Source organism: Podarcis raffonei, chromosome Z (assembly GCF_027172205.1).
Source record: "Podarcis raffonei isolate rPodRaf1 chromosome Z, rPodRaf1.pri, whole genome shotgun sequence".
Lineage (NCBI taxonomy): Eukaryota > Metazoa > Chordata > Lepidosauria > Squamata > Lacertidae > Podarcis > Podarcis raffonei.
Genome location: NC_070621.1, coordinates 32448564 through 32469460, shown reverse-complemented (window position 1 = coordinate 32469460; position 20897 = coordinate 32448564). Strand labels below are relative to the sequence as shown.

Genomic DNA, 20897 nt, shown 5'->3' with positions numbered 1-20897 from the left:
CCCATTCGGGGTGGGTGTGAGGGGCACGCCGGCGCCAAGCTCCGCCCCCTCCGCTCGCTCCTCCCCGTCCCCGAGATTTAAATCGTCAGGCGAAGGAACTACCGGCTAGTTAGTTTTTCCTCAGTCAGAGGGAGAGTTAAGAAACAGAAACAAGTAGCTCCTAAAGGACCCTTTTTAAATGAATGAAGGCTTGTCAACCTAAGAAGGTAGTCCTCCTAGAAGGAAAACTCTGGTCCTGAACCTCCACTGCTTTGTGGGCTACCTTTGGAAGAAGAAGAGGATAAGAACTACCAGGGCCATCTTAACCATTGGGCTTAGTGGCCCGTCACGCCATGGCGCCGGCCTCTCTTTTTTTAAAAAAAATAAATTTGTATTAAGTTTTCCTTTTGCCAATTCATCACAACAATGTTTACATATTTTCGATTTTCGTACTTCCACCAGCTCCTCCGACAATCATCCATATACACTGTTTATACACATTTTCTATATTAAATATTGCCAATTGGTCTTATCCTTTGCTTTCTATTTCTTTTGACAATACATCTTTAACTATCACAAAGCCTCTTTAAATCCCACTAGCGTTATCTGTTCATCACATATGCTTTCCAGATAATCCGTAAACTTCCCCCAGTCCTCGATGAACTTGTGGTCCCGTTGGTATCTGATTTTCCCGGTCATTTTATCCAGTTCTGCGTAATCCAAAAGTTTCATTCTCCACTCTTCAAGAGTCGGTAGTTCTTCTTGTTTCCATTTTTGGGCCATTAAGATTCTCGCTGCTGTTACGGCGTATTGAAAAAGTTTATAATCCCTTCTATTTATCTCTCTTCCTGTTATTCCTAACAAAAAGGCTTCTGGTTTCTTTATAAAAGTATATTTAAACATCTTCTTCAACTCATTATATATCATTTCCCAGAAACCCTTTACCTTCTTGCATTCCCACCACATATGGAAAAACGATCCTTCTTTTTCTTTACATTTCCAACACTTATTACATGTTTTATACATTTTTGCTAACTTAACCGGTGTGATGTACCATCTATATACCATTTTCATAATATTCTCTTTTAACGCCGTACATGCAGTAAATTTCATATTTTCATTCCATACTTTCTCCCAATCAGCCAATTGGATATTATAGCCAAAATCTCTGGCCCAATGTATCATTACCGACTTTATCTCCTCATCCTTTGTTTGCCATTCCAACAACATTTTGTACATTTTAGACATTATCTTGTAGTCATTATTTATTATCTCTGTTTGAAATTTAGATTCTTTTTCTGTATAGCCCCTTTCTTTACAGTCCTTTTTAAACATTTCATTTACTTGAAAATAATGCAACCAATCATACACATGTTCTTTAACTTGTTCATATGGCTTCATTTTCCATTTCCCCCCTTCTTTGAACAACAAATCTCCATAGGTAATCCAGTTCTCTCTCATATTAATTTTCTTTACACTCATTACCTCTAGTGGGGATAACCAGTGTGGTACTTTAGGTTCTAATATGTTTTTATATCTTTCCCATATTTCTATTATGGGGCTCCTAAATATATGATTCTCAAATCCCTTATGACTTTTCCTTTTTTCCAACCATAAATACGCGTGCCATCCAAATCTGTTATCGAATCCTTCTAAATCTAACAGTTTATTGTTTTTTAGTTTTATCCATTCCCTTAACCAACAGAGGCAGGACGCTTCATAGTATAGTTTCAAATCTGGCAGGGCAAAGCCACCTCTTTCCTTCGCATCTGTTAGTAACTTAAATTGTATTCTTGGCTTTTTGCCCTGCCAGATATATCTTGAGATCACTTTTTGCCACTCTCTGAAGGTCTTTGTTCCCTTAATTATAGGTATCATTTGAAACAAAAATAACATCTTTGGAAGCACGCATGGCGCCGGCCTCTCAGGGGCGCCCAGCAAGAGTCCAGGGCCAAAATTTGGAGTCTGGGGAAGCTGCGCTGACGAGCGGAGCAGATTCTGTCAGAGGCTGTGCCGCAGGCTCTTCTGCTGTAGGCACCGGGCCACTCTGCTCTGCTGCTGCCCCCGCCCCGAGGGGAGGGGTTGTGAGTGGGCATCGCTTCCCGCGCTTGCAGGGGGCATGTTATTGCCCCCTGCATCACGGGCGAGATTTTGGATCTCTCACACGCCACCAGCCTCCCAGTCCCTGTTGCACAGTTTGAGTGTGTGTGTTTGCCGCTTGCCTCCTGGTCACTCCTGGTTTGCATGAGGGTGTGTGTGCTCTGGGGGCTGTGTGTTTCCCTCTGTGTTTAAAGAGCTGCCTTCTACTTTAAGAGGCTTGGGCTTTTCATGCACTGTAGAAATGGCTTGAAGGCAGTTTTTACCAGCTTTTATTGTTTAACAGTGGGGCTTGCAACGCTCTACAGTGGTACCTCAGGTTACATACGCTTTAGGTTACAGACTCCGCTAACCCAGAAATAGTGCTTCAGGTTAAGAACTTTGCTTCAGGATGAGAACAGAAATCAGGCTCTGGCAGCGCGGCAGCAGCAGGAGGCCCCATTTGCTAAAGTGGTGCTTCAGGTTAAGAACAGTTTCAGGTTAAGTACGGACCTCTGGAACGAATTAACTACTTAACCTGAGGTACCACTGTATCGACAATTGGCATTAGTGGCAGTGTTTGCTGTGAATACCCCTTGTAGTTTGTGTGGGTTTTTGGATTGCTTTTTGTTTGTCATTACGTGCAGTGTGAGATCGCCAACCTGAGGGCTGCCATCTCGTTTTCTGGTCACGTGGTCAATATTGCCGGCTATAGCACCTGGTTTGGTTTGGCAGCCATTTTTTAAGTGGGCAAGCGATCTATATTCTACAGACCTGCGAAGCTTTTCTGTGGGCTGCCATTTTTCTGCCTCACCACATGGTCTGACAACTTTGCGATTCCCCTCCCCCCTAAAAAAGGTCGACAACTCTGGGAAACCAGGGGGGGGGTGAGGGCAGAGGAATCTTTGCACCCCGGCGCCACATATGCTTAAGACGGCCCTGAGAACTACACAAATCCAGAGTGCAGTCCCTAATACAATTGAATGGCGCCTTGTGCGGCTCCTTCCAGCAACTCCTGCAGCCAAATGGGTGCCAAGCGTATAGCTCTGCTTTCCTTTGAACCACATCGGCAAGGCCAAGAGGAGAGTCTGTTCACCTGGGCAGCCCAGGACTTCCATACCCAGACTCACGCCTCTGGGAGGACATTTCAGTGCTGCAGATGCCGCAGTCTGACTTCACCCCTGGAAGCACACAATTGAGACAGATGCCAACAACAGCCATCAAAGTTCCTTTAAAAAAGCAACTGTACCAAGATGAATTACTGCATGTTAAGAAGCATCCTAAGTAAGATACTTGGTCCATCTGACTCGGGTTTTTCTATGTGGTGTGATTTCACATAGGTATCTCTCAGCCCTATCTCAAGGTGCCAGCAGGAATTTGCCTGGTGCCTTCTGTGTGCAAGGCGGATGCTCTGCCACTGAGCTGCAATCAGAAGGGAGGACTTTGGACCTGTGTGTCTGCAAGAGAAAATTGCTCGATTAGTTTTGGCCGGGGAGGGCAGGATACAAATAAATGATGATGATGATGATGATGATGTTAATTGGTTGTGTTAATCTGCCATTAGTCATTTGGCATACGTTACAGTGGTGCCTCGCAAGACGAAATTAATTCGTTCCGTGAGTTGTGTCGTCTTGCGATTTTTTTCGTCTTGCGTCTTCGTCGGAAAAGTTTTGGAAAAGCTTCAAAAATCACCAAAGTCTTCAAAAACCTCAAAAAAGGCTACCACACCGCGTGCTATGAGTTGCTCCTCGAAGTCAAGTCGCAACTGTATTAACTGTTTTAAGAAAAGGGAAACAAACTTGCAAGACGTTTCCGTCTTGCGAAGCAAGCCCATAGGGAAAATCGTCTTGTGAAGCAACTCAAGAAACCAAAAACCCTTTCGTCTTGCGAGTTTTCCGTCTTGCGAGGCATTCGTCTTGCGAGGTATCACTGTATCTTTATTTCCCCACACACATAAGCGAGTAATGTTCACTTACCACACAGGAGATTATGGTATGTCAACCCAGTTGCTGTTTTTTTCCTTTTCATTTTTCCCAGTCTTATGTTCAGTTCTCTACAATTTCTGCTACAGTTTATAATTTTTTAAAAGAAAAACTCCTGAAAATCCATCGGCATTTTAGTGCAGATTTCTCATAATATACACATTTTTGCAAGCTATTTCCCAAATATAATGCACTTTATATTGAATTGAGTTGGCATCTGTCTGGTTTTGGAAGACAATGGAGGAGTCTGCCTTTAGGGGTGAGGTCAAGCTGTTGGACAGTTGCAGCGCCCATTGTGGCTGGAGAGATTTATGCAGGAGAGGCATGTTTTGTTGCAGCTGGGGCAGATAATGGTGTCCAGTTGTACTGCTACAGATGCATCATGGAGTTTCTTCTCTCTGTGCTCCTCCCAGTGGTCATTTCTCCTCTGGTCACTGCTATGAAAACATGACTTGACTGCCTGCCTGACAAAGACCAATATCTTGGGTCAGGACGTTGCCAGCACTCCACTCATCACCATTTTATATAATTACAAATATATGCCCAAATACAGTATGTGCATTTTTGTGTATTTTGTTTTTGCTGGAGAACTGCATCACAAAATTAGGCAAAGTGCAAATTTCAAATAATAGTAGTGTTTCAGTTCACATGGTTTGCAAAGTGTGGTAGAATCACTTTAAAATCCTAGTTGAATCAAGTTTCTTCCCTCCCTGGTAGAGACTGCCTTCAGCATAGAAAGTCACACCCAAACCAGAACAGCAAAGCTAGCTGCTGTTGTGAATGTTAATGTGTCAAAGGTTCTAGGCACATTGTTAAACACCTGTAAGCATCTTCTGAATGCAATTTGCCATGGACAGTTTTCTAATATTTACTTAAAATAACCTAAAGGCAAAAATCTGTGAAACCCTATAGGGAGAGAATTGGCTGTTTTGAAAAATGTCTCTCAAGACAAAGTACCTTTGAGTATCTGCTCAGCACATTTCCCCAACCATGGAAAGCAGCTCTCAGATAAATTGACATAAGGACAGTGTCTCTTAGGTGCAAAGTTAACCTCATAGAAAACACATGCATAATAGAAAATCATATTCCTACTATGCATGAATTTTTCTGCAGTATGCATGCTGAAATGGACCAACATGGTCAGAGTCAGAGAAGGGAGACAATGTTACTAAAAAAATAAGAAATGAAGTGTTTTCATTGGTACAATAAGATGCAAGAAAATACCAACCCACATATTCTTTGGGAGTTATTGTGAAATATTTATTTATCAAAGTAATTTTTACTTATTTTACTGAACTGTATCTTATTCTTTCTCTCTCTCACACACACACCCTTATTGAGAAATTTCCAAGGGTTCATGCCAGTGTTGGGCAAGGTAGAAGGCAATGGGAAGTGGAGCAATGAAATGACTCTTAACTTAGTACTGTGGGCTCCATTCCACTTGTGCAAAAGCCAGGGGTTTCTCTGAAAGCTCCCCCCCTCCGCAAACTTTCAATCTAGTTAAGCAAGAAGTATAATCATAGTATAATGATTATAATTATATAATGATTATATAGTATAATGGACGCGGGTAGCGCTAACCACAGAGCCTAGGACTTGCCGATCAGAAGGTCCGTGGTTCGAGTCCCCACGACGGGGTGAGCTCCCGTTGCTTGGTCCCTGCTCCTGCCAACCTAGCAGTTTGAAAGCATACCAGTGCAAGTAGATAAATAGGTACCGCTCCAGCCGGAAGGTAAACGGCGTTTCCGTGCACTGCTCTGGTTCGCCAGAAGCGGCTTAGTCATGCTGGCCACATGACCCGGAAGCTGTACACCGGCTCCCTCAGCCAATAAAGCGAGATGAGCGCCGCAACCCCAGAGTCGGTCACGACTGGACCTAATGGTCAGGGGTCCCTTTACCTTTACCTATAATCATAGAGGAAAGTTTCCAAACAGCCAAAATTACTTCAGAGTGCAGAGCGAGGCTGATGAGGGGCATGACACAGCGAGCATCCTCAGGACCAGAATGGCCTGGAGGGCTTCTTTTGGCCTACAGCAGGCATGGCCAAACTTGGACTGTTTTTTTGGACTACAATTCCCATCATCCCTGGCCACTGGTCCTGTTAGCTAAGGATAATGGGAATTGTAGTCCCACAACAGCTGGAGGTCCAAGTTTGGCCATGCCTGGCCTACAGCTTAGAGGCTCCCTACCCCTGTTATAAAACAAGTGATAAGTGTAGCTGGTGCTGAGAGTTGTTTGGAAACCCCTATTCACCTCACAGATCTATATTTCCCAGTTCCCTGGCAAGAGGGATTGATGGCTAAACCACTCAGAACTGACACTCTGCAGGGAGAATAGGGGTCTCCTAACAACTCTTAGTAAACTACAATTCCCAAAATTCTTGAGCAGGGAGCAGCCATGACTGGTACAATACAGTGGTACCTCAGGTTAAGAACTTAATTCTTTCTGGAGTTCCGTTCTTGACCTGAAACTGTTCTTAACCTGAGGTACCACTTTAGCTAATGGGGCCTCCCGCTGCCGCCGCGCCACCGGAGCACAATTTCTGTTCTCATCCTGAAGCAAAGTTCTTAACCCGAGGTACTATTTCTGGGTCTGTAACCTGAAGCATCTGTAACCTGAAGCATCTGTTAGCTGAGGTACCACTGTACTGCATTTAATGTTAGGTACAGATGTGACTGATGTGGTCAGCAGTGCAGAGCCTGACCATAGCCACATGATGGCACAATTTTCTTCATTTCTTCCTGCACTTTATACTTACTATCAAGGTATGTTCTATGGCAGTCTGTGGCTGTGCTGACCTCATTGCAAAGGACAGCAAAAGGAAACTTTGAAGGTGACATACAGTATTTTGAAAGAAAGTGCTGATATAGTTTCTGAGTGACACAGGATATTTTTCAGGCAGAAGATAAGAAAAGTTAGTTTGGTAGGCAGGTAGATTGATTGGTTATTGGAAGATTTTCACATCTTAGTGCCTTGCAGATGTTTTACACTATCTACAACTCCCATCAGCCCCACTTGGCACCAACTCATGATGGGAATTGCAGTCCAAAACATCTAGAGGACACTCAGATGAGTAAGGTGGTGGGTGGTGGTTTTTACAACTCTAACAGCTGCTCCGTATGCACCAAACACTAGGATAGTTGTTTAAAACCCTGTCACACTCAGATTTCATGATGAGGCGGGAAGAGGGAATTCATTTATCTGGCAATCAGTAAATGAGACCATAACTAATTTGTATTCTAATGTTTCCCAGGTGCTGAGACAAAGAAGGAAGATACCTTGCCTTTATTTAGAAAAACACTGGACTTTACCTTTAGTAGAGAGAAGTGGGACCTGCAACAAAATGTTTCAGTATGGAGTACTCCTATTCAAAATGCCAGTCATGGCCTCTTCTACATATTCCATTGTGTTCTTCCCTCCCTGGAGGCTTCCTGTTTCCCCCTTCCAATAGTTAGTCAGTGTCCACTGAGGATGCGGGCCTTTTACCTTTTCACCATGTTACCAGGCCAAGTTGAAGGTTTTTGTGTTAACAGAGATAGCACTGAGCAACTTGAGTCCAGGATACCTTAAGGACCGCACCCCCACCCGAGTCCTTATATCCCAGCTCGATCAATGAAATCACGCGGAGGAGTGGTGTTAGTTGTTTCCCAGGTTACAGAGACCCAGCTTGCCTCAAAACCAGAAATTGGGCATTGAGTGTTGCTGGGCTCGTAGTGGAAGGTACTTTTCTAGTGGAGATTCAGTAGGCCCATCACTTTCAACTTTCAGGCATCTCTTGGGGTTATTTTTATGCTGACAGTCCTTTGTGGTTGTTGACTTTAAATTATTATTATTATTATTATTATTATTATTATTATTATTATTCTGGTCATTATATTCTTTGTATAACAAGGTGATAAAGAATTTACCTTTATAAATAAAACAGCTGAAGTGAAATCTAGTCTTTCTCCATTAGCTGTTGAAAAATCATCTCGGCTTCTACATTCAGGTTGTTTCATTTGTTTTAACAGAGTAAGCCATGTGATATCAATTTATGAAGAAGTCAGTCTGGGTAGAGCATCTGCTTAGGACATAAAAAGTCCCAGGTTCAATCCCTAGCACTGCAGGGAACACTCGTTTGAAATCCTAAGGTGCCACGTTAGTGTAGATGAGACACAGCCCACACGGTGTCCTCTAAATGCCTTGGAATACAACTCCCCTCATCCTTGAACAAATAACCATACTTGCTGGCACTGATAGGAATTGTAGTCCAAAACATTTGGAGTCACTATGTTGCCTACCTCCGGTGTAGACAAAGCGAGCTAGATGGGCCAATAGGAGCATTTCCTATGTCCCATTTGTGTGTGTTTTCTCAAAGAGGCAAAGAAGTTGAATGGTGCTGCCTTCCCAGTTTCTCACCCATTGTGCAAGTAACATGAGTTTCCTTACTGATTTCAATCAATCTGATGTGACTGTTTCCATCTACATTGATACCTCCCCACCAACCCTGACCTTTTCAACTCCATTCTCTGCACAAGTCCCTCCCAGGAATGCTGAGCTGTTCAAAGCTTTCACATACATACAACACAAAAACATGCACCATGGCAATCTCATTTTAATAGGTTGGTTTATTCAACTCTGCAGCTACACAAACCCACACACTTTCTGCACAGAGCAGGGACCGAGATCACCACCAGCAAAACAGTCTCTGTGCACTTCTGGTTTCCCAGGATCAAGTGGATTTACTACTGATACGTTTACAGATCCAGTTGACTTCACCCTATGCTCCCCCACCTGTCTCCTGCACCATGTGAAAGGGTGTGTGCTAAGCACCTCAAAATAAAGGCAACCAAGTTCTACTTCAACACAGGGAGTTGTTCTCTTTAAAAATAAAGACGTTTCCAGCATAGAATAACAGAAACAAGCAAAAGATCTCAAGCTAGTTATTCTGTGGAGAAGTATGGCTCTTTTATAGTTTTTTGTTCCTCTAATTCTTTGAAGGGTGTCCAACTCAAGATTTCTGCATCTTCATTTTTCAAGGCGTCTGCCAGCATCTTGCCAAGATGAGGTGCACATCTGGAAGGGCCAAGTGTGCCAATCCACCACTCCTTTCCCTATTTCATCTCTCTCCTCCTGTCTACCAGTCTGGTCCCAGCAGTCTGATAATCCAGTCCAGCTCCATCTGCCTGCCTCAATAGTATGCATCTTCATACAAATCTGTGCGTAAGCAGTAAAGGATGGCAGCACCCAGCATGAAGACGGCAGATCCCCAGCCTAAGCCATAGCCCCAGTTGAACTCGTGGTAGCTCTTCAGCATGCTGCTGTCGATGAATTTGATGGGGTAGAGGATTAAGGCACAGACATGCAGAACCACTAGACCAATCCAACAAAGAAAAAAGGTCTGTTAGAAATCCAAAGAAGGAAAATACACTTGTTCCATGGAGACACTGGGGAGATCAGGAACAACTGATCTCCAAGTCTGCCACATTCTTGCTTCTGAGTTTACCAACTGGTCTCAACATCTATCTTAAGACAAGGTCATTAACCTTTAAAGCCCTATACAGCCTAGGACCCTCATACCTACAGGACTGCCTCTCCTGGTATGTCCCACTGTGTGTCCTCTGGTATGTCCCCCTTACGGTCTTCAAATAAAAATATATTGGAGATCCCAGGCCACAGGGAGATTAGCCTGGCCTCAACCAGAGCCAGGGCTTTTTCAGCCGTGGCCCCAATCTGGTGGAACGCTCTGTCACAAGAGACTAGGGCCCTGCAGGATGTGACATCTCTCCGCAGGGCCTGCAAGGTAAAGCTGTTCCACCAGGCCTTTGGCCAAGCACAGTCTGTCCCCCTCTCTCCTTCTGTAATCCACATTGAACTCTAGCCCAATGGTTGCCATTAATTTGATCCCGGATTTTAGAATGTATTATAATTAATTGACTGTGTGATTTTACGTACACTGTGCTATTTTTACTTGTTGTTAGCCGCTCTGAGCCCAGCTTTGGCCGGGGAGGGCGGAATATAAAAATAATAATAATAATAATAATAATAATAATAATAATAATAATGATGATGATGTCAAATCTCGGTCCCCAAACGCCTCTGTTCTGGAACATTTTGGCTCCCAACAAAAACATTTTTTGGAAGCCGAACATCCGACGACCTTCCGGAATGGATTACATTCGACAACCGAGGTTTGACTGCATCTGCACTATACATTTAAAGTATCATGATGCTTCTTTAAAAGTCATTGCTTTCCCAAAGAATCCTGGGAACAGCCACCCATGGCTCCTTTTGTGAGGAGGAAGGATGGGATATAAAGTCAATAAATAATAATAAGCAATAAGCTTGTTAAAGGTGCTGACAACTTTTCCCCCAACAAAGCTACCAATCTCAGAGTTCCCTAGGAAGAGGGATTGAGTGATTGTTAATCCACTCTGGGAAATGTAGCTTTGTGAGGGAATAGGGGCTGTTATTCTCAGCACCCTTAAGAAACTACAGTCCCCAGGATTCTATTAGGGAAGTCAAGGCGGTTTAAAGTGGCATGATAGGGCTTTAAATGCCTATTGTAGATTTGGCCCAAGTTCATCTGGAGTAAAAATGGAAAGGACAGCCATTGGCAATTAGCTAGGCCTTACCTATAGGTCCATTGTTGATGCTGCTTGGGTATCGGAAAGGGCATATTAGGCAAGCCCATCAAGAACTTGCAAGGTATTTTTTTTGAAAGAAGCAAAAAGACAATTGCAAAGAAATGGAGTGAATGGAAGGGGTTTTAAACTATAATGACTGTGCTTGAACATTGAAACAAAGCATAACATATATGGCTCCCACTTCACTCCTGGCCCAGCAGCAAAAGCAGTGAGCCCTGATATTTAGCCAATTTCTTATTTTAACTTTTCTATATGGTTTTTATTGTGTGGTTTTATGTACAATTGTTGTAAACCACTCTGGTTTTATTTATTTTTATGAACAGCGGTATATAAATACATTTCAAATAAATAAATAAAAGCAGCATAGAAATGAACTGATGTTACAAAAGCAGAGGTTATAGGATACGTACCAGCAGCAAAAAGGAGGATGGCAACAACCCGGTAATAGCGCTTATAGATCCCCAGGCAGAAGGAAGTCAGAGACAGGAGGAATGACAGCAGAGTAATGGTGGCTGCCGTCAGGATTAACACCAAAGCAGTTATTTGCCAGTCTGTAGGAAGGGAAAGGGGCGGGATAAGGAACAATTGTGAAAAAGACTCTCAAAGCACTATCAACAGACATGAGGGTCTTGTTTAGTCACCAAGAAACCTAGTGACATACACATATGCTGTTTTAGATCAGAGTTTGTCAGCTCAAGGACCACATTTCCACATGGGACACATGCCTGTCTGTGGTGGGTGGGGCCGGGGTGGAAGTGAGCAGAGGAATACAATAAATGTGAATTTTGCCTTTGTGTGGTAGGCTGGTTTCTACACACAATCACAAACCCCATGCTGTCCTCCATTCCAGCAAGCAAAAGGCATGATCAGTGTTCAAGGACACATTCCAGCTATACAAAAACACTTGAGGAGTTTATAATAAAATTGTTAAAAAGGAGGGGCAGAGCAGGGCTGGTGAGGTGTGTGTGGCCTGGGAAGAATCTTGAGGGCCAAAAGGGTAGGTAGGCTGTCATTGACCCCTGGGCCTGAAGCTCTCCATCTCTGTTTTAGAGCCCACAAAGCAAAAATCCCCAAGGAAGAGGGATGGGTTGTTAAACGATGCTGGAAATTCTGGCTGTGTGATCGGAATAGCGGTCTCCTCTTGGCACTCTTAACAAACTAGTTCCCAGGATTCTTTGGACTGTTTATAAAATTGTGTGAGACTGCTTTAAATGTATAGATGGGGCCTGTCTCAGCAAAAAAACAATCAATTCAGTGGCACCTTAAGGCAGACTTCCTCAAACTCGGCCCTCCAGATGTTTTGAGACTACAATTCCCATCATCCCTGACTAGCTAGGGATCATGGGAGTTGCAGGCCAAAAACATCTGAAGGGCTTAGTTTGAGGAAGGCTGCCTTAAGGTCTAACTTACTCACCTTACTAATATTTAAGGCTCTATTGTTTCTGCAGAACTGTAGCAATCAGTTCTTGAGAATCCACTTACTCAACCCAGTTGCTGAACACAGCTTCCCATCAGCCAATAAGCTGCACAGACTCTGGCTCTATCTTGGCTGGATATACAAATTCGGCTATTCATGTGTATAGACATTTACTCTATAGCTCTGCCAAAGTATGCTGCTCCTCCTCTCTGCATAGGTGCTTCTATTTTGGCTGAGTAATCACTGGCACTCACAGCCTGATGATAGGAAACTGAGAGAACGAATGCTTATTCTAACAGAAATAAGAGCTGAATTTCCAGCCAAGTTGCCTACTTGATGCATAAATCATTTATCCTGTGATAAAAAGTGAGAAAGGCAGAGCCTACAGACATATCTAGTCATGGAAATGTGAAGTTGTATTTCTCACCTCCAAACCTAACACAGAGTATCCCCAAGGGCCCCCACCCCATTATTTTGTATTTATTGAGGACATAGATCACTCAGGTCTCTAACCATTTGGGGTCCTCTATGACCATCCCAGTATTGGCCATGAGAGCTAAAAAAAAGGAGGAAACCAGGTTTGGAAAGACCTTCAATGCAGGGGGTATACCAGCTTCCCTGCTTCTAAGATTCCCAGAGCTATCTGGCTGGCTGCTATTTGCAAACAAATGGCAGGACTAGACATAAAATCACAAAAAAAGATGGGGTAAGCTTGTTTTCTTCTGCTTCAGAGGGTAGGCCTCAAACCAATGGCTTCAAGTTACAAGAAAGGAGACTACTACTAAGGAATAAGGAAGAACTTTCTGACAGAAGGAGCTGTCCAATGCTGGAGCAATCTCCATCCAAAAGTGGTGGGTTCTCCTTCCTTGGAGGTTTTTAAGCAGAGGCTGGATGGCCATCTGTCATGTGTGATCTAGTCGAGATTCATGCATTGCAGGGGGTTGGACTAGATGACCCTCAAGGTCCCTTCCAACTCTAAAAGTTCTATGAGCATATTACTGTGAACATCCAGCAAGCATCCAACAAGACTCTTCTATGTTCTTATTTCCCTGAGCCTGAAAGGGCAGCATACTCTGGGCCTTTGGCTGCTGGGAGGTTCCCACACCAAGCAGACAGAGCCATAGATCAGTGGACCATCTACTTCAGTATTGTCTACACAGACTGGCAGCAGCTCTCCAGGGTTTGGGGCGGAGGGCCTTCCCAATATGTCAGTGCTGCAGAACTGAACCTGGGCCTGAATCTCTGCCATTGAACTGTATTTCCCCCCAAAATGCTTTGTATGCAGAAGGTCACGGGTTCAGTCCACAGCATCTCCAGGTAGAACTGGAAATTTCTGCTATTGAAACCCTGGAGAATTGCGGGCAGTCAGTGCAGACAATACTGAGTTCTACAGACCAGCAGATTGACTTGGTATAAGGGAGTTTCCTATATTCCTGCCTCCTTTGGCAAGCGGAAGAGCAAATTGGCCCTATCCTTCACAGACAGAGGAGCAGTAGCTGCGGGATACTCACTCCCTCTCCTCCCCTCCACTCTGCTTCAACTACCAATTTTTCTGGAACTGCTGTGGTGATGGAGATAGCATACTCTGTCCCCATTCATCACCAGCGAGAGGAGTATATCTGTGTGTGAATATTGGTTTTTAAATATTATTACAACCTGTCATCTGTAAGCCACTTTGAAAATCATTTGATTGCAAGGTGTGGATATATATATATATATAAAACTAACCACACCTTGCAATATATATTTATATGATTTGTCAGGAGGTGAGCTTGCATAGCTAGCACAGTGTGATGCTGTGCATGTACGAATTAGGAAAAAATAAGGCATAGGCTTCAGTTTCCGGGGAATCCCACTTAAACAAACTAAGTAAGTAAAACAACTCCAAATTCCTAGCCCTTGTGACTATGGAAGCCACATTGAAAGCATGCAAACAAATACCTGCTGATTCTCAGAGGGCAGATTGAATAAGACCCAGAGGGCAGGTCTTCAGAACCCAGTAAGAAATGCAAAATTATGCAAATTAAGGAACTTTTCCTATTTCTGCTTGTATATGCACACGTGATTTATAGAGACCACAGGAAAGGTCAGTGGAATCAAACAATACATGCAGCTTCAGTCAGCATCAGTCACCTATACCAGGAATATATTTAACTTTCTTCCATAGTATAATGGCACATCTTCAGCATAAGCAACAAGACAAGGGAGAGGCAGCATAAGGGGAAGTTGATAAAACAGCTTTCTAAGCAGATACATGGATAAAGCATATCCTGGGATGGGAATGGTTCTGAACCGGGTTGGCACAGCAGAAAGCAGCTAGTGAATCATCTGGAATCACAGGCCCTTTTACTATCTGCCTATTGTGACAACAAAGGACTGGTTCCCAGTTCCTATTAATCAGCAGTTAATTGTGACCAAGTCAAATGCAGCAGCAAGAGGTCTGTTTAACTTTAGGGACATCTGTGGGGCAAGGAGAAAGGGGCCTCCTTTTTGAAGGATGACCCGGCTAAATTCCCACAATGTTTCCGCCCAGCTCTTCTCCACAGCTTTTAAAATAATGGCTGTCCAGGAGTGCAGTTCGGTAAACTGTGACTCTAGAGCAGCCTTCCTCAACTTGGATGCTTTGAACTACAGTTTCCATCACCCCTGACCCCTGACCATGCTGGTTGGGGCTGATGGGAGTTGTGGTCCCAGCAATCTATGGAACAGAGTCAGATTAAGACCTTTAGAGGCCTTCCAACATGTTGAGGCCCCAAACTGGGATGCCCTTCTTCCCGACCATACTCCCATGCAAGCCACATGACCTGCATGAGATCATGGAGCCCAAAAGATGTGCTTTTCTGGGGCCATGATCGTGCATCCACACAAGCAGTGCCAGATTTACATATAAGCTAAACAAGCTATAGCTTAGGGCCCCACTCTCTCGGGGGGCCCCAAAAAAATTAAAGGAAAAAAGTGTTTGCATTATTAAGTTTGTTATGAATAAAAAATCATTATAAATTAGAGCTTAATAATTATTTCACTATTAATATACTTCTTCTTAATTGTGTTTCAGTTCAACAATTACTTTGATAAAATACATATTTTGTTATGTGCAAATGGCTTTAGATCCCTATTAGGTCCATAAATTACCATATAGCATATATTCAGCACAAAAAACAGCGACAATTTGTTGTTGACAAAGGACAATGGACATATAAAGGGCCCCATTACCTTCAGTAGCTTAGGGCCTCATCAAACCTAAATCCGTCCCTGCACAATAAATCACAGCCTCAATAAAGCACTTTTTCGGGGTGAGATCATGGCACTCCAAATGGCCACTATGCTCTCATGGAAGAAAATGGGATGTTCTAGTTTTTCCAGGACACTTGCGAAGAATGGTACACTATAAGTACATGCTTACTCTGCCTACTGGATAATCCAGTACTGACCTGGGGGACGCTGCTCTAGAGTCTAGACATCCTGGTCTTGTGGCAGAAAGGGGGTGGGCAACTGTCTGACATCTTCCCCTGCCTCTTTACATGCTGATGTGTATTATATTGTTCAGAGTGTCGCAAGCAAACCCAGCTGCTGTCAGGGGCGCTGGACTTCTGCTCAAAGGCCTTCCTATGACTACTTCCTGCAGGTGCTAAGAATGTCAAACTATTCACTTCCCCAACAATGAGATGCTGGGCAGGACAGACTACGAGGCTATCAGCAGACAAGACTGCCTTTGCAACTATGGTCACAGCCACACCATCCGTTTAAACCATATGACTTCTCCCAAAGAATCCCCAAAGGGGGCTGCAATGTGCTAAGGGCACGGGGAACTGTAACTCTGTGAGGGGTAAAACTACAGCTCTCATTGTTCTTATGGGAAAGCCTTGATGCAGGGGTCAGCAACCTTTTTCAGCCGTGGGCCGGTCCACTGTCCCTCAGACCATGTGGGGGGCCGGACTATATTTTGGAAAAAATAATAATGAACGAATTCCTATGCCCCACAAATAACCCAGAGATGCATTTTAAATAAAAGCACACATTCTACTCCTGTAAAAACACACTGATTCCTGGACTGTCCACAGGTTGGATTGAGAAGGCAATTGGGCCACATCCGGCCCCCAGGCCTTAGGTTGCCTACCTCTGCTTTAATGGATGGTGTGGATGCAACCCAAGGAAGGCAATTGACAGCTGCTTCAATGTTTACGTGACATCCCCTGCACTCCTTTCACCACCACCCACACCCCAATTTCGAACCAGACTTACTGAGCATGCTCCAGTATGTGTTTCTAGTAGGACTGCAGCTCTTAGTTACTGTCAGCCCAGGACTTAGAAAAACAAAAACAGAACCATACAGAGCAACTGAGTCACCACTGCTCACCATCCTGTTCCTGGCACAGCTGGGAGGACTCAGAGGTTCCGCCACCAGCTGTGAGGCATCCCCGCATGCATCAGGCCCTAACTGATCCAAGATCCACAGAAGAGCTTTCCGGATAAACAGAACAATTTTCACCATGCCAGAAGTGGTTTAGAGAACAGGGTGGCCTTTGCCTCCATGGGAAAGGCAGCTACACTTTGGATGCCAAAGGGAGAGGGAGGAGCTTTCTCATCGGAGATGGATGGAAATGCTAGATTTAAAAATAAAGTGAAATTTTTATTTGTTTAGCTGAAGGCCTGCTGTAGGGACAAGGAACCAAGCATAGGGAATCATGATTTGATCTAGCTGTTTGGGCTTCACCCCCCTGTGGGATTTGAATTCAAGTAGCTAGAGGGGAATTCTCAAACCTGAATCAGGCGTGGGGGCCATTCAGCCTTCCAGATGTGCCTCAGCAACAGCTCCAGTCAGCCCCTGCAAGCATGGCCAAAGGCCAGAGATGACAGCTGTTTTCAGCAACATCTGGAGGGCTGCAGGTTCCCCAGACAAGTGATACATCCCTACTGAATACCTTCACTGTTCCAGCTCCACCAGCACCCTCAGCTGCCAGCCCTTGCTCTCTTTCTCAAGCTGCTTGTATTTTTGTCTCAGGAGGAGACTGGAAAAGTCAGTTTCCCAGTTCTAACTTGCAGCAGAGAAAAAGCAGACTTTTTTTTTATTATAGAAGCTTGAATTGAAGAATCTCTACATGGAACAAAAATGGACCTAACTGCTGCAAGTTTGGATGGGTGTGTAGGATTACGGGTGTCTGCAGGATTATTATTTTTCTGGCAGAGGGCAGGGTAGTTAAAAGCTACAAATAAACAAACACATGCAACTGAAAGGTGGGAGCATGCAGGTTTCTCACAGAACAAAAGAAAAATGCCTGCACATTTTGCCTCGTATCACAGGTCCTACAAATGCTAGAAGCTCTCTTTTTAAACTGAACGCTGTGGAATCTAGGGATCACGCTTCATCCAAGGCAAGGGCAACTGACCTCTCTGTCACCTCATCCACCCTTCCTTCATGGGGACTCACAATCTGAGTTCACCCAAACCCCTCTTCTATGAAGTCTCCCACTCCTCAAGCTGAGCAGGGGAGAGCAGAAGACAGTGAAGGACTCTAGCCAGTAAGCAGGTGGTCAGCAGAAGAGCCTGACAATAAATCACAGGTTTGAGCTCCAGAGCGCAGCCTGGATAGCAAATGCCACACATCTGTTACTCTCCTTGCGAAGACTAAAGAGCCTTCACACCCGAGACAAATGTCAAACTCTTCTCTCCTCCTCCCCACCTACCCCCCCTGCAGCCATTTCCAATTTGTAGGCTTGAATTGTTGCAAAAAGAAAAGAAAATTGCCTTTGCAAGGAGTTCCCCAGCTGCCTCCCCCAGCACCTGTTGCATTTCTGATTATTGTGTCTCAGGCTCTACTGCCAAAACAATAGAGGAAAAGCAAATGGCAGTGCTTGTTCAATAGGTAATTGGCCCTGTTGTGCCATTAGGTGGTAACCCCTGTGCTATAAACTAGGGAGAAGGTGGTAGCAGCAAGCTACTTTAAGAGAATCTGAAAAAATTAAGAGGCTCACACTTAACCTTGAGGTATTCACTGACCTTGAAACTTACACTGAGGCAGCAAGCAGGTCTCACTTCTACCCCCTTCACCTGATGAAAAGGCCACAATCCTTTCTAGGAAATCTACTGCCTTACCGACCACCATTCATGGCTCCCTAACTGGAAGCTAGACTACTGTCGTGTATGTGCCTGGGGCTCCCCTTGAGGCCCATTTGCAAATTTCTGAATATTCATTAGCTGACAGGCTAGTTCCCAATGGAGGCTGACTTGAATATGATACCAGAGCACTCTTTATTGCAGCCTCCAATAACTCATGCTGTGTAGTGGAACCCAGGTTCAAATCTCTATTCCCTTGGTAAACTTAGGACTGTCACTCTATTTCTGCACAGCCTACCTTACAACGGTGATGAAGGAGAGAAAAAGAAGGGGGGGTGTGCAGGCTGCTTTTAAAAATAAACAGTTGTTCCAAGAGCCCTGCTTTCCAGCCCTCTGTGCTTTCCTGAAAATATTTTTTTTAATAGAAAAACAGAAGTAAGACATTTGCAACAGAACAAGAGGCCATGCCCCAAAGAGTTACAGCTGCCAGCAGTCAAAATCCCTGGACACTGATGCAGTGGGAACTTCTTTACAGTCTTGGCAAAACAGATTTACTTACACCAGGCAAGTCCTCCTTTTAACCCAAACCCTTCTGCTGAGTGAGCCTATTGTACTAATGCATACACAGCCCAAAACCCTGCAGCTTCATCTGAACTTAGGGCCTTCCAGACTGGTGCTTTTGGGGGGAGGGTGTATTCCATAACATGTCACTGGCGCAGTAATAATACATTTAGTTCCACTTTATTAGTGATCTTGTGATGCTTCCTCACTGTTTCTGTACTACTGCCATCTGCAAGGGCAGCTTGCACCATAGCTGACAGAGAGTAGGCCAACTACCTATCCCCCTCCCCTCCCCCCCAAAAAGAAAAAAACCCATTTATGGTATGAAAAGTTACATGATTTCAGCAGGATGCTATGTGATGTGCACTGATTGGAAACAAAGCAGTATGTTCACCCCAAAACTTCTGCTAGCACAAACAGTACTGAAAGCAGAATTGAATATGACCACCCTGATACCACCATGAGCATGTTACCATTATGACTTACTTTACCAGTATATCAAAATCAATGCTGCTTCAGGAATGGTCACTGCAATTATTTTATATATACTGTATTTCGGCTGCAATCCCATGTACCCTTACCCAAGGGGTAAGTCTTGTGTGCTTACTTCTGAGTTAGTCACATTTAGGATCACACTCTCAGTGGTGCACAAACCTTCTTTATGACAACCTTCATACAGCTGCTGGCCTTCTAAGTCTACACAACAAAAAAGATTGTTGTCCATTGCAGACGTTTTGGCTTCAATACCAAGCTAGCTTCCTTTTCCCCCCTTACAGACCCTCATCCCTCTTTGATTTAGTATCTGACCTGCTCAACAACTTTCTTTGCTGGTGGCCACCCCTAGACACAGCTCTGGTCTCCAGCAGAAGAGAACACACCCACACCCAACATCTGTCGATTGAAGAGATTGCCTCACACAGCCTAATGGTAGCACTGGCCTTGTATTTCCCTCTGACTCCACCGCTTATGTTTTATGCATGCATATGGAGTGTGGCTGGAGCAGATTGCAAGTCTTAAAATACACACAAACAAACCTACACATATAGGCACATAGGAATCTGCCTTACACCAACCCAGACCATTGGTCAATCTTGCTCAGTACTGTCCACACTGACTGGCAGCAGCTTTCCAGGCAAGACTCTCTTCCACCTGAAGATTCCTAGGAATAAACTTGGGATGCTCAGCTCAGCATCTTCTGCCCTAGTATTCTTCAAGATAACACTCCATGCAGTTGATAAAAGTATATTCTAGTTCTCAGGAGCTGGTGGCATTAAACTCCCATTTGGTGGGATGAGGCAGGATTTCGATTTTGGCATATTTTTTAATGCCTTAAAAAATAAATACAGCAATACTTTGCCCACCCACCCCGTCTTTTCCCAGGCGCAACCAAGTCTCTTTGCTGCCCGACTCCTCGTGCATGTTTCCAGCATTTCTAACTCTCCCCGGGGGGGGGCCCTTACCAGTCTGGAGGGTGGAGCTGCACTCCCAAACACCATCCCGGGCTTGCATACAAGACACCCAGAGGGAGCGGGAGTAGCGCTCCGACGTGACCCAGGCAGGGCTCAGAAGGGCCGCCACATCTAGGGCGAGAGCGATGAAGGCGCACAGCAGGGCTATCAGCTTGAAAGGGCGGAGCAGGAAGCCATCCTCATCTGCGGCCGACATCCCCACGAACTGCTTTGGCACGGGTGAGAGACCGTCGGCAGACGCTAAGAGAGATGCGGGACAGGATTAGGAAGAAGGCGCCCGTCGGCTGGATGTCTGTCTCCGAGAGCGCACCGATATCTGCGGCAGCTATTGGCTCTGCAAAGCTTTGGAAAAACGTAGGAGGAGGAATAGCCCACCCGGGACTCTCGGTCTTGGCTAGACTCTGCAAAGTTTGCAAAGCAGCGGCCCCGCGTGTCCCCTCCAGCCCCAGATCCCACCCCTTTGACCCCGCCCCTGGCACTGTCCGGCGGCGGGGGGGAAAGCTCTCCGGATCCCAGAGGCAGCTGGACTTTCCTGGACGATGAAGCTAGGGCTGGCTGTCTCTCTGCACCAATCTGACTTTTTCTTTTCTCCCTCTATCAAAGACACCTGTTCCGTTAACAGCTGCATGGCAGGCTGGAATCATAAGCAAGCTCTTCGCGCGCCCTGATTATCCGTGCAAAGAAGGCTAGACCCGATTAATTTCTACCTGTCGTAACAGGAGGGGGCGTGGAG

At 44.7% G+C, this 20897-nt stretch overlaps 1 protein-coding gene across 1 annotated transcript; it reads right to left on the bottom strand.

The window, feature by feature from the left end:
- Positions 1-8624: 8624 nt before the first annotated feature.
- Positions 8625-20593, bottom strand: LOC128406622 (transmembrane protein 47-like). The gene is made up of 3 exons (XM_053374164.1): positions 20156-20593; positions 11074-11214; positions 8625-9389 (listed from the first exon to the last, which is right to left on the bottom strand). The coding sequence occupies exons 1-3, from the start codon at positions 20358-20360 to the stop codon at positions 9208-9210; spliced, it is 528 nt and encodes a 175-aa protein (XP_053230139.1). The 5' UTR covers positions 20361-20593; the 3' UTR covers positions 8625-9207.
- Positions 20594-20897: the final 304 nt, after the last annotated feature.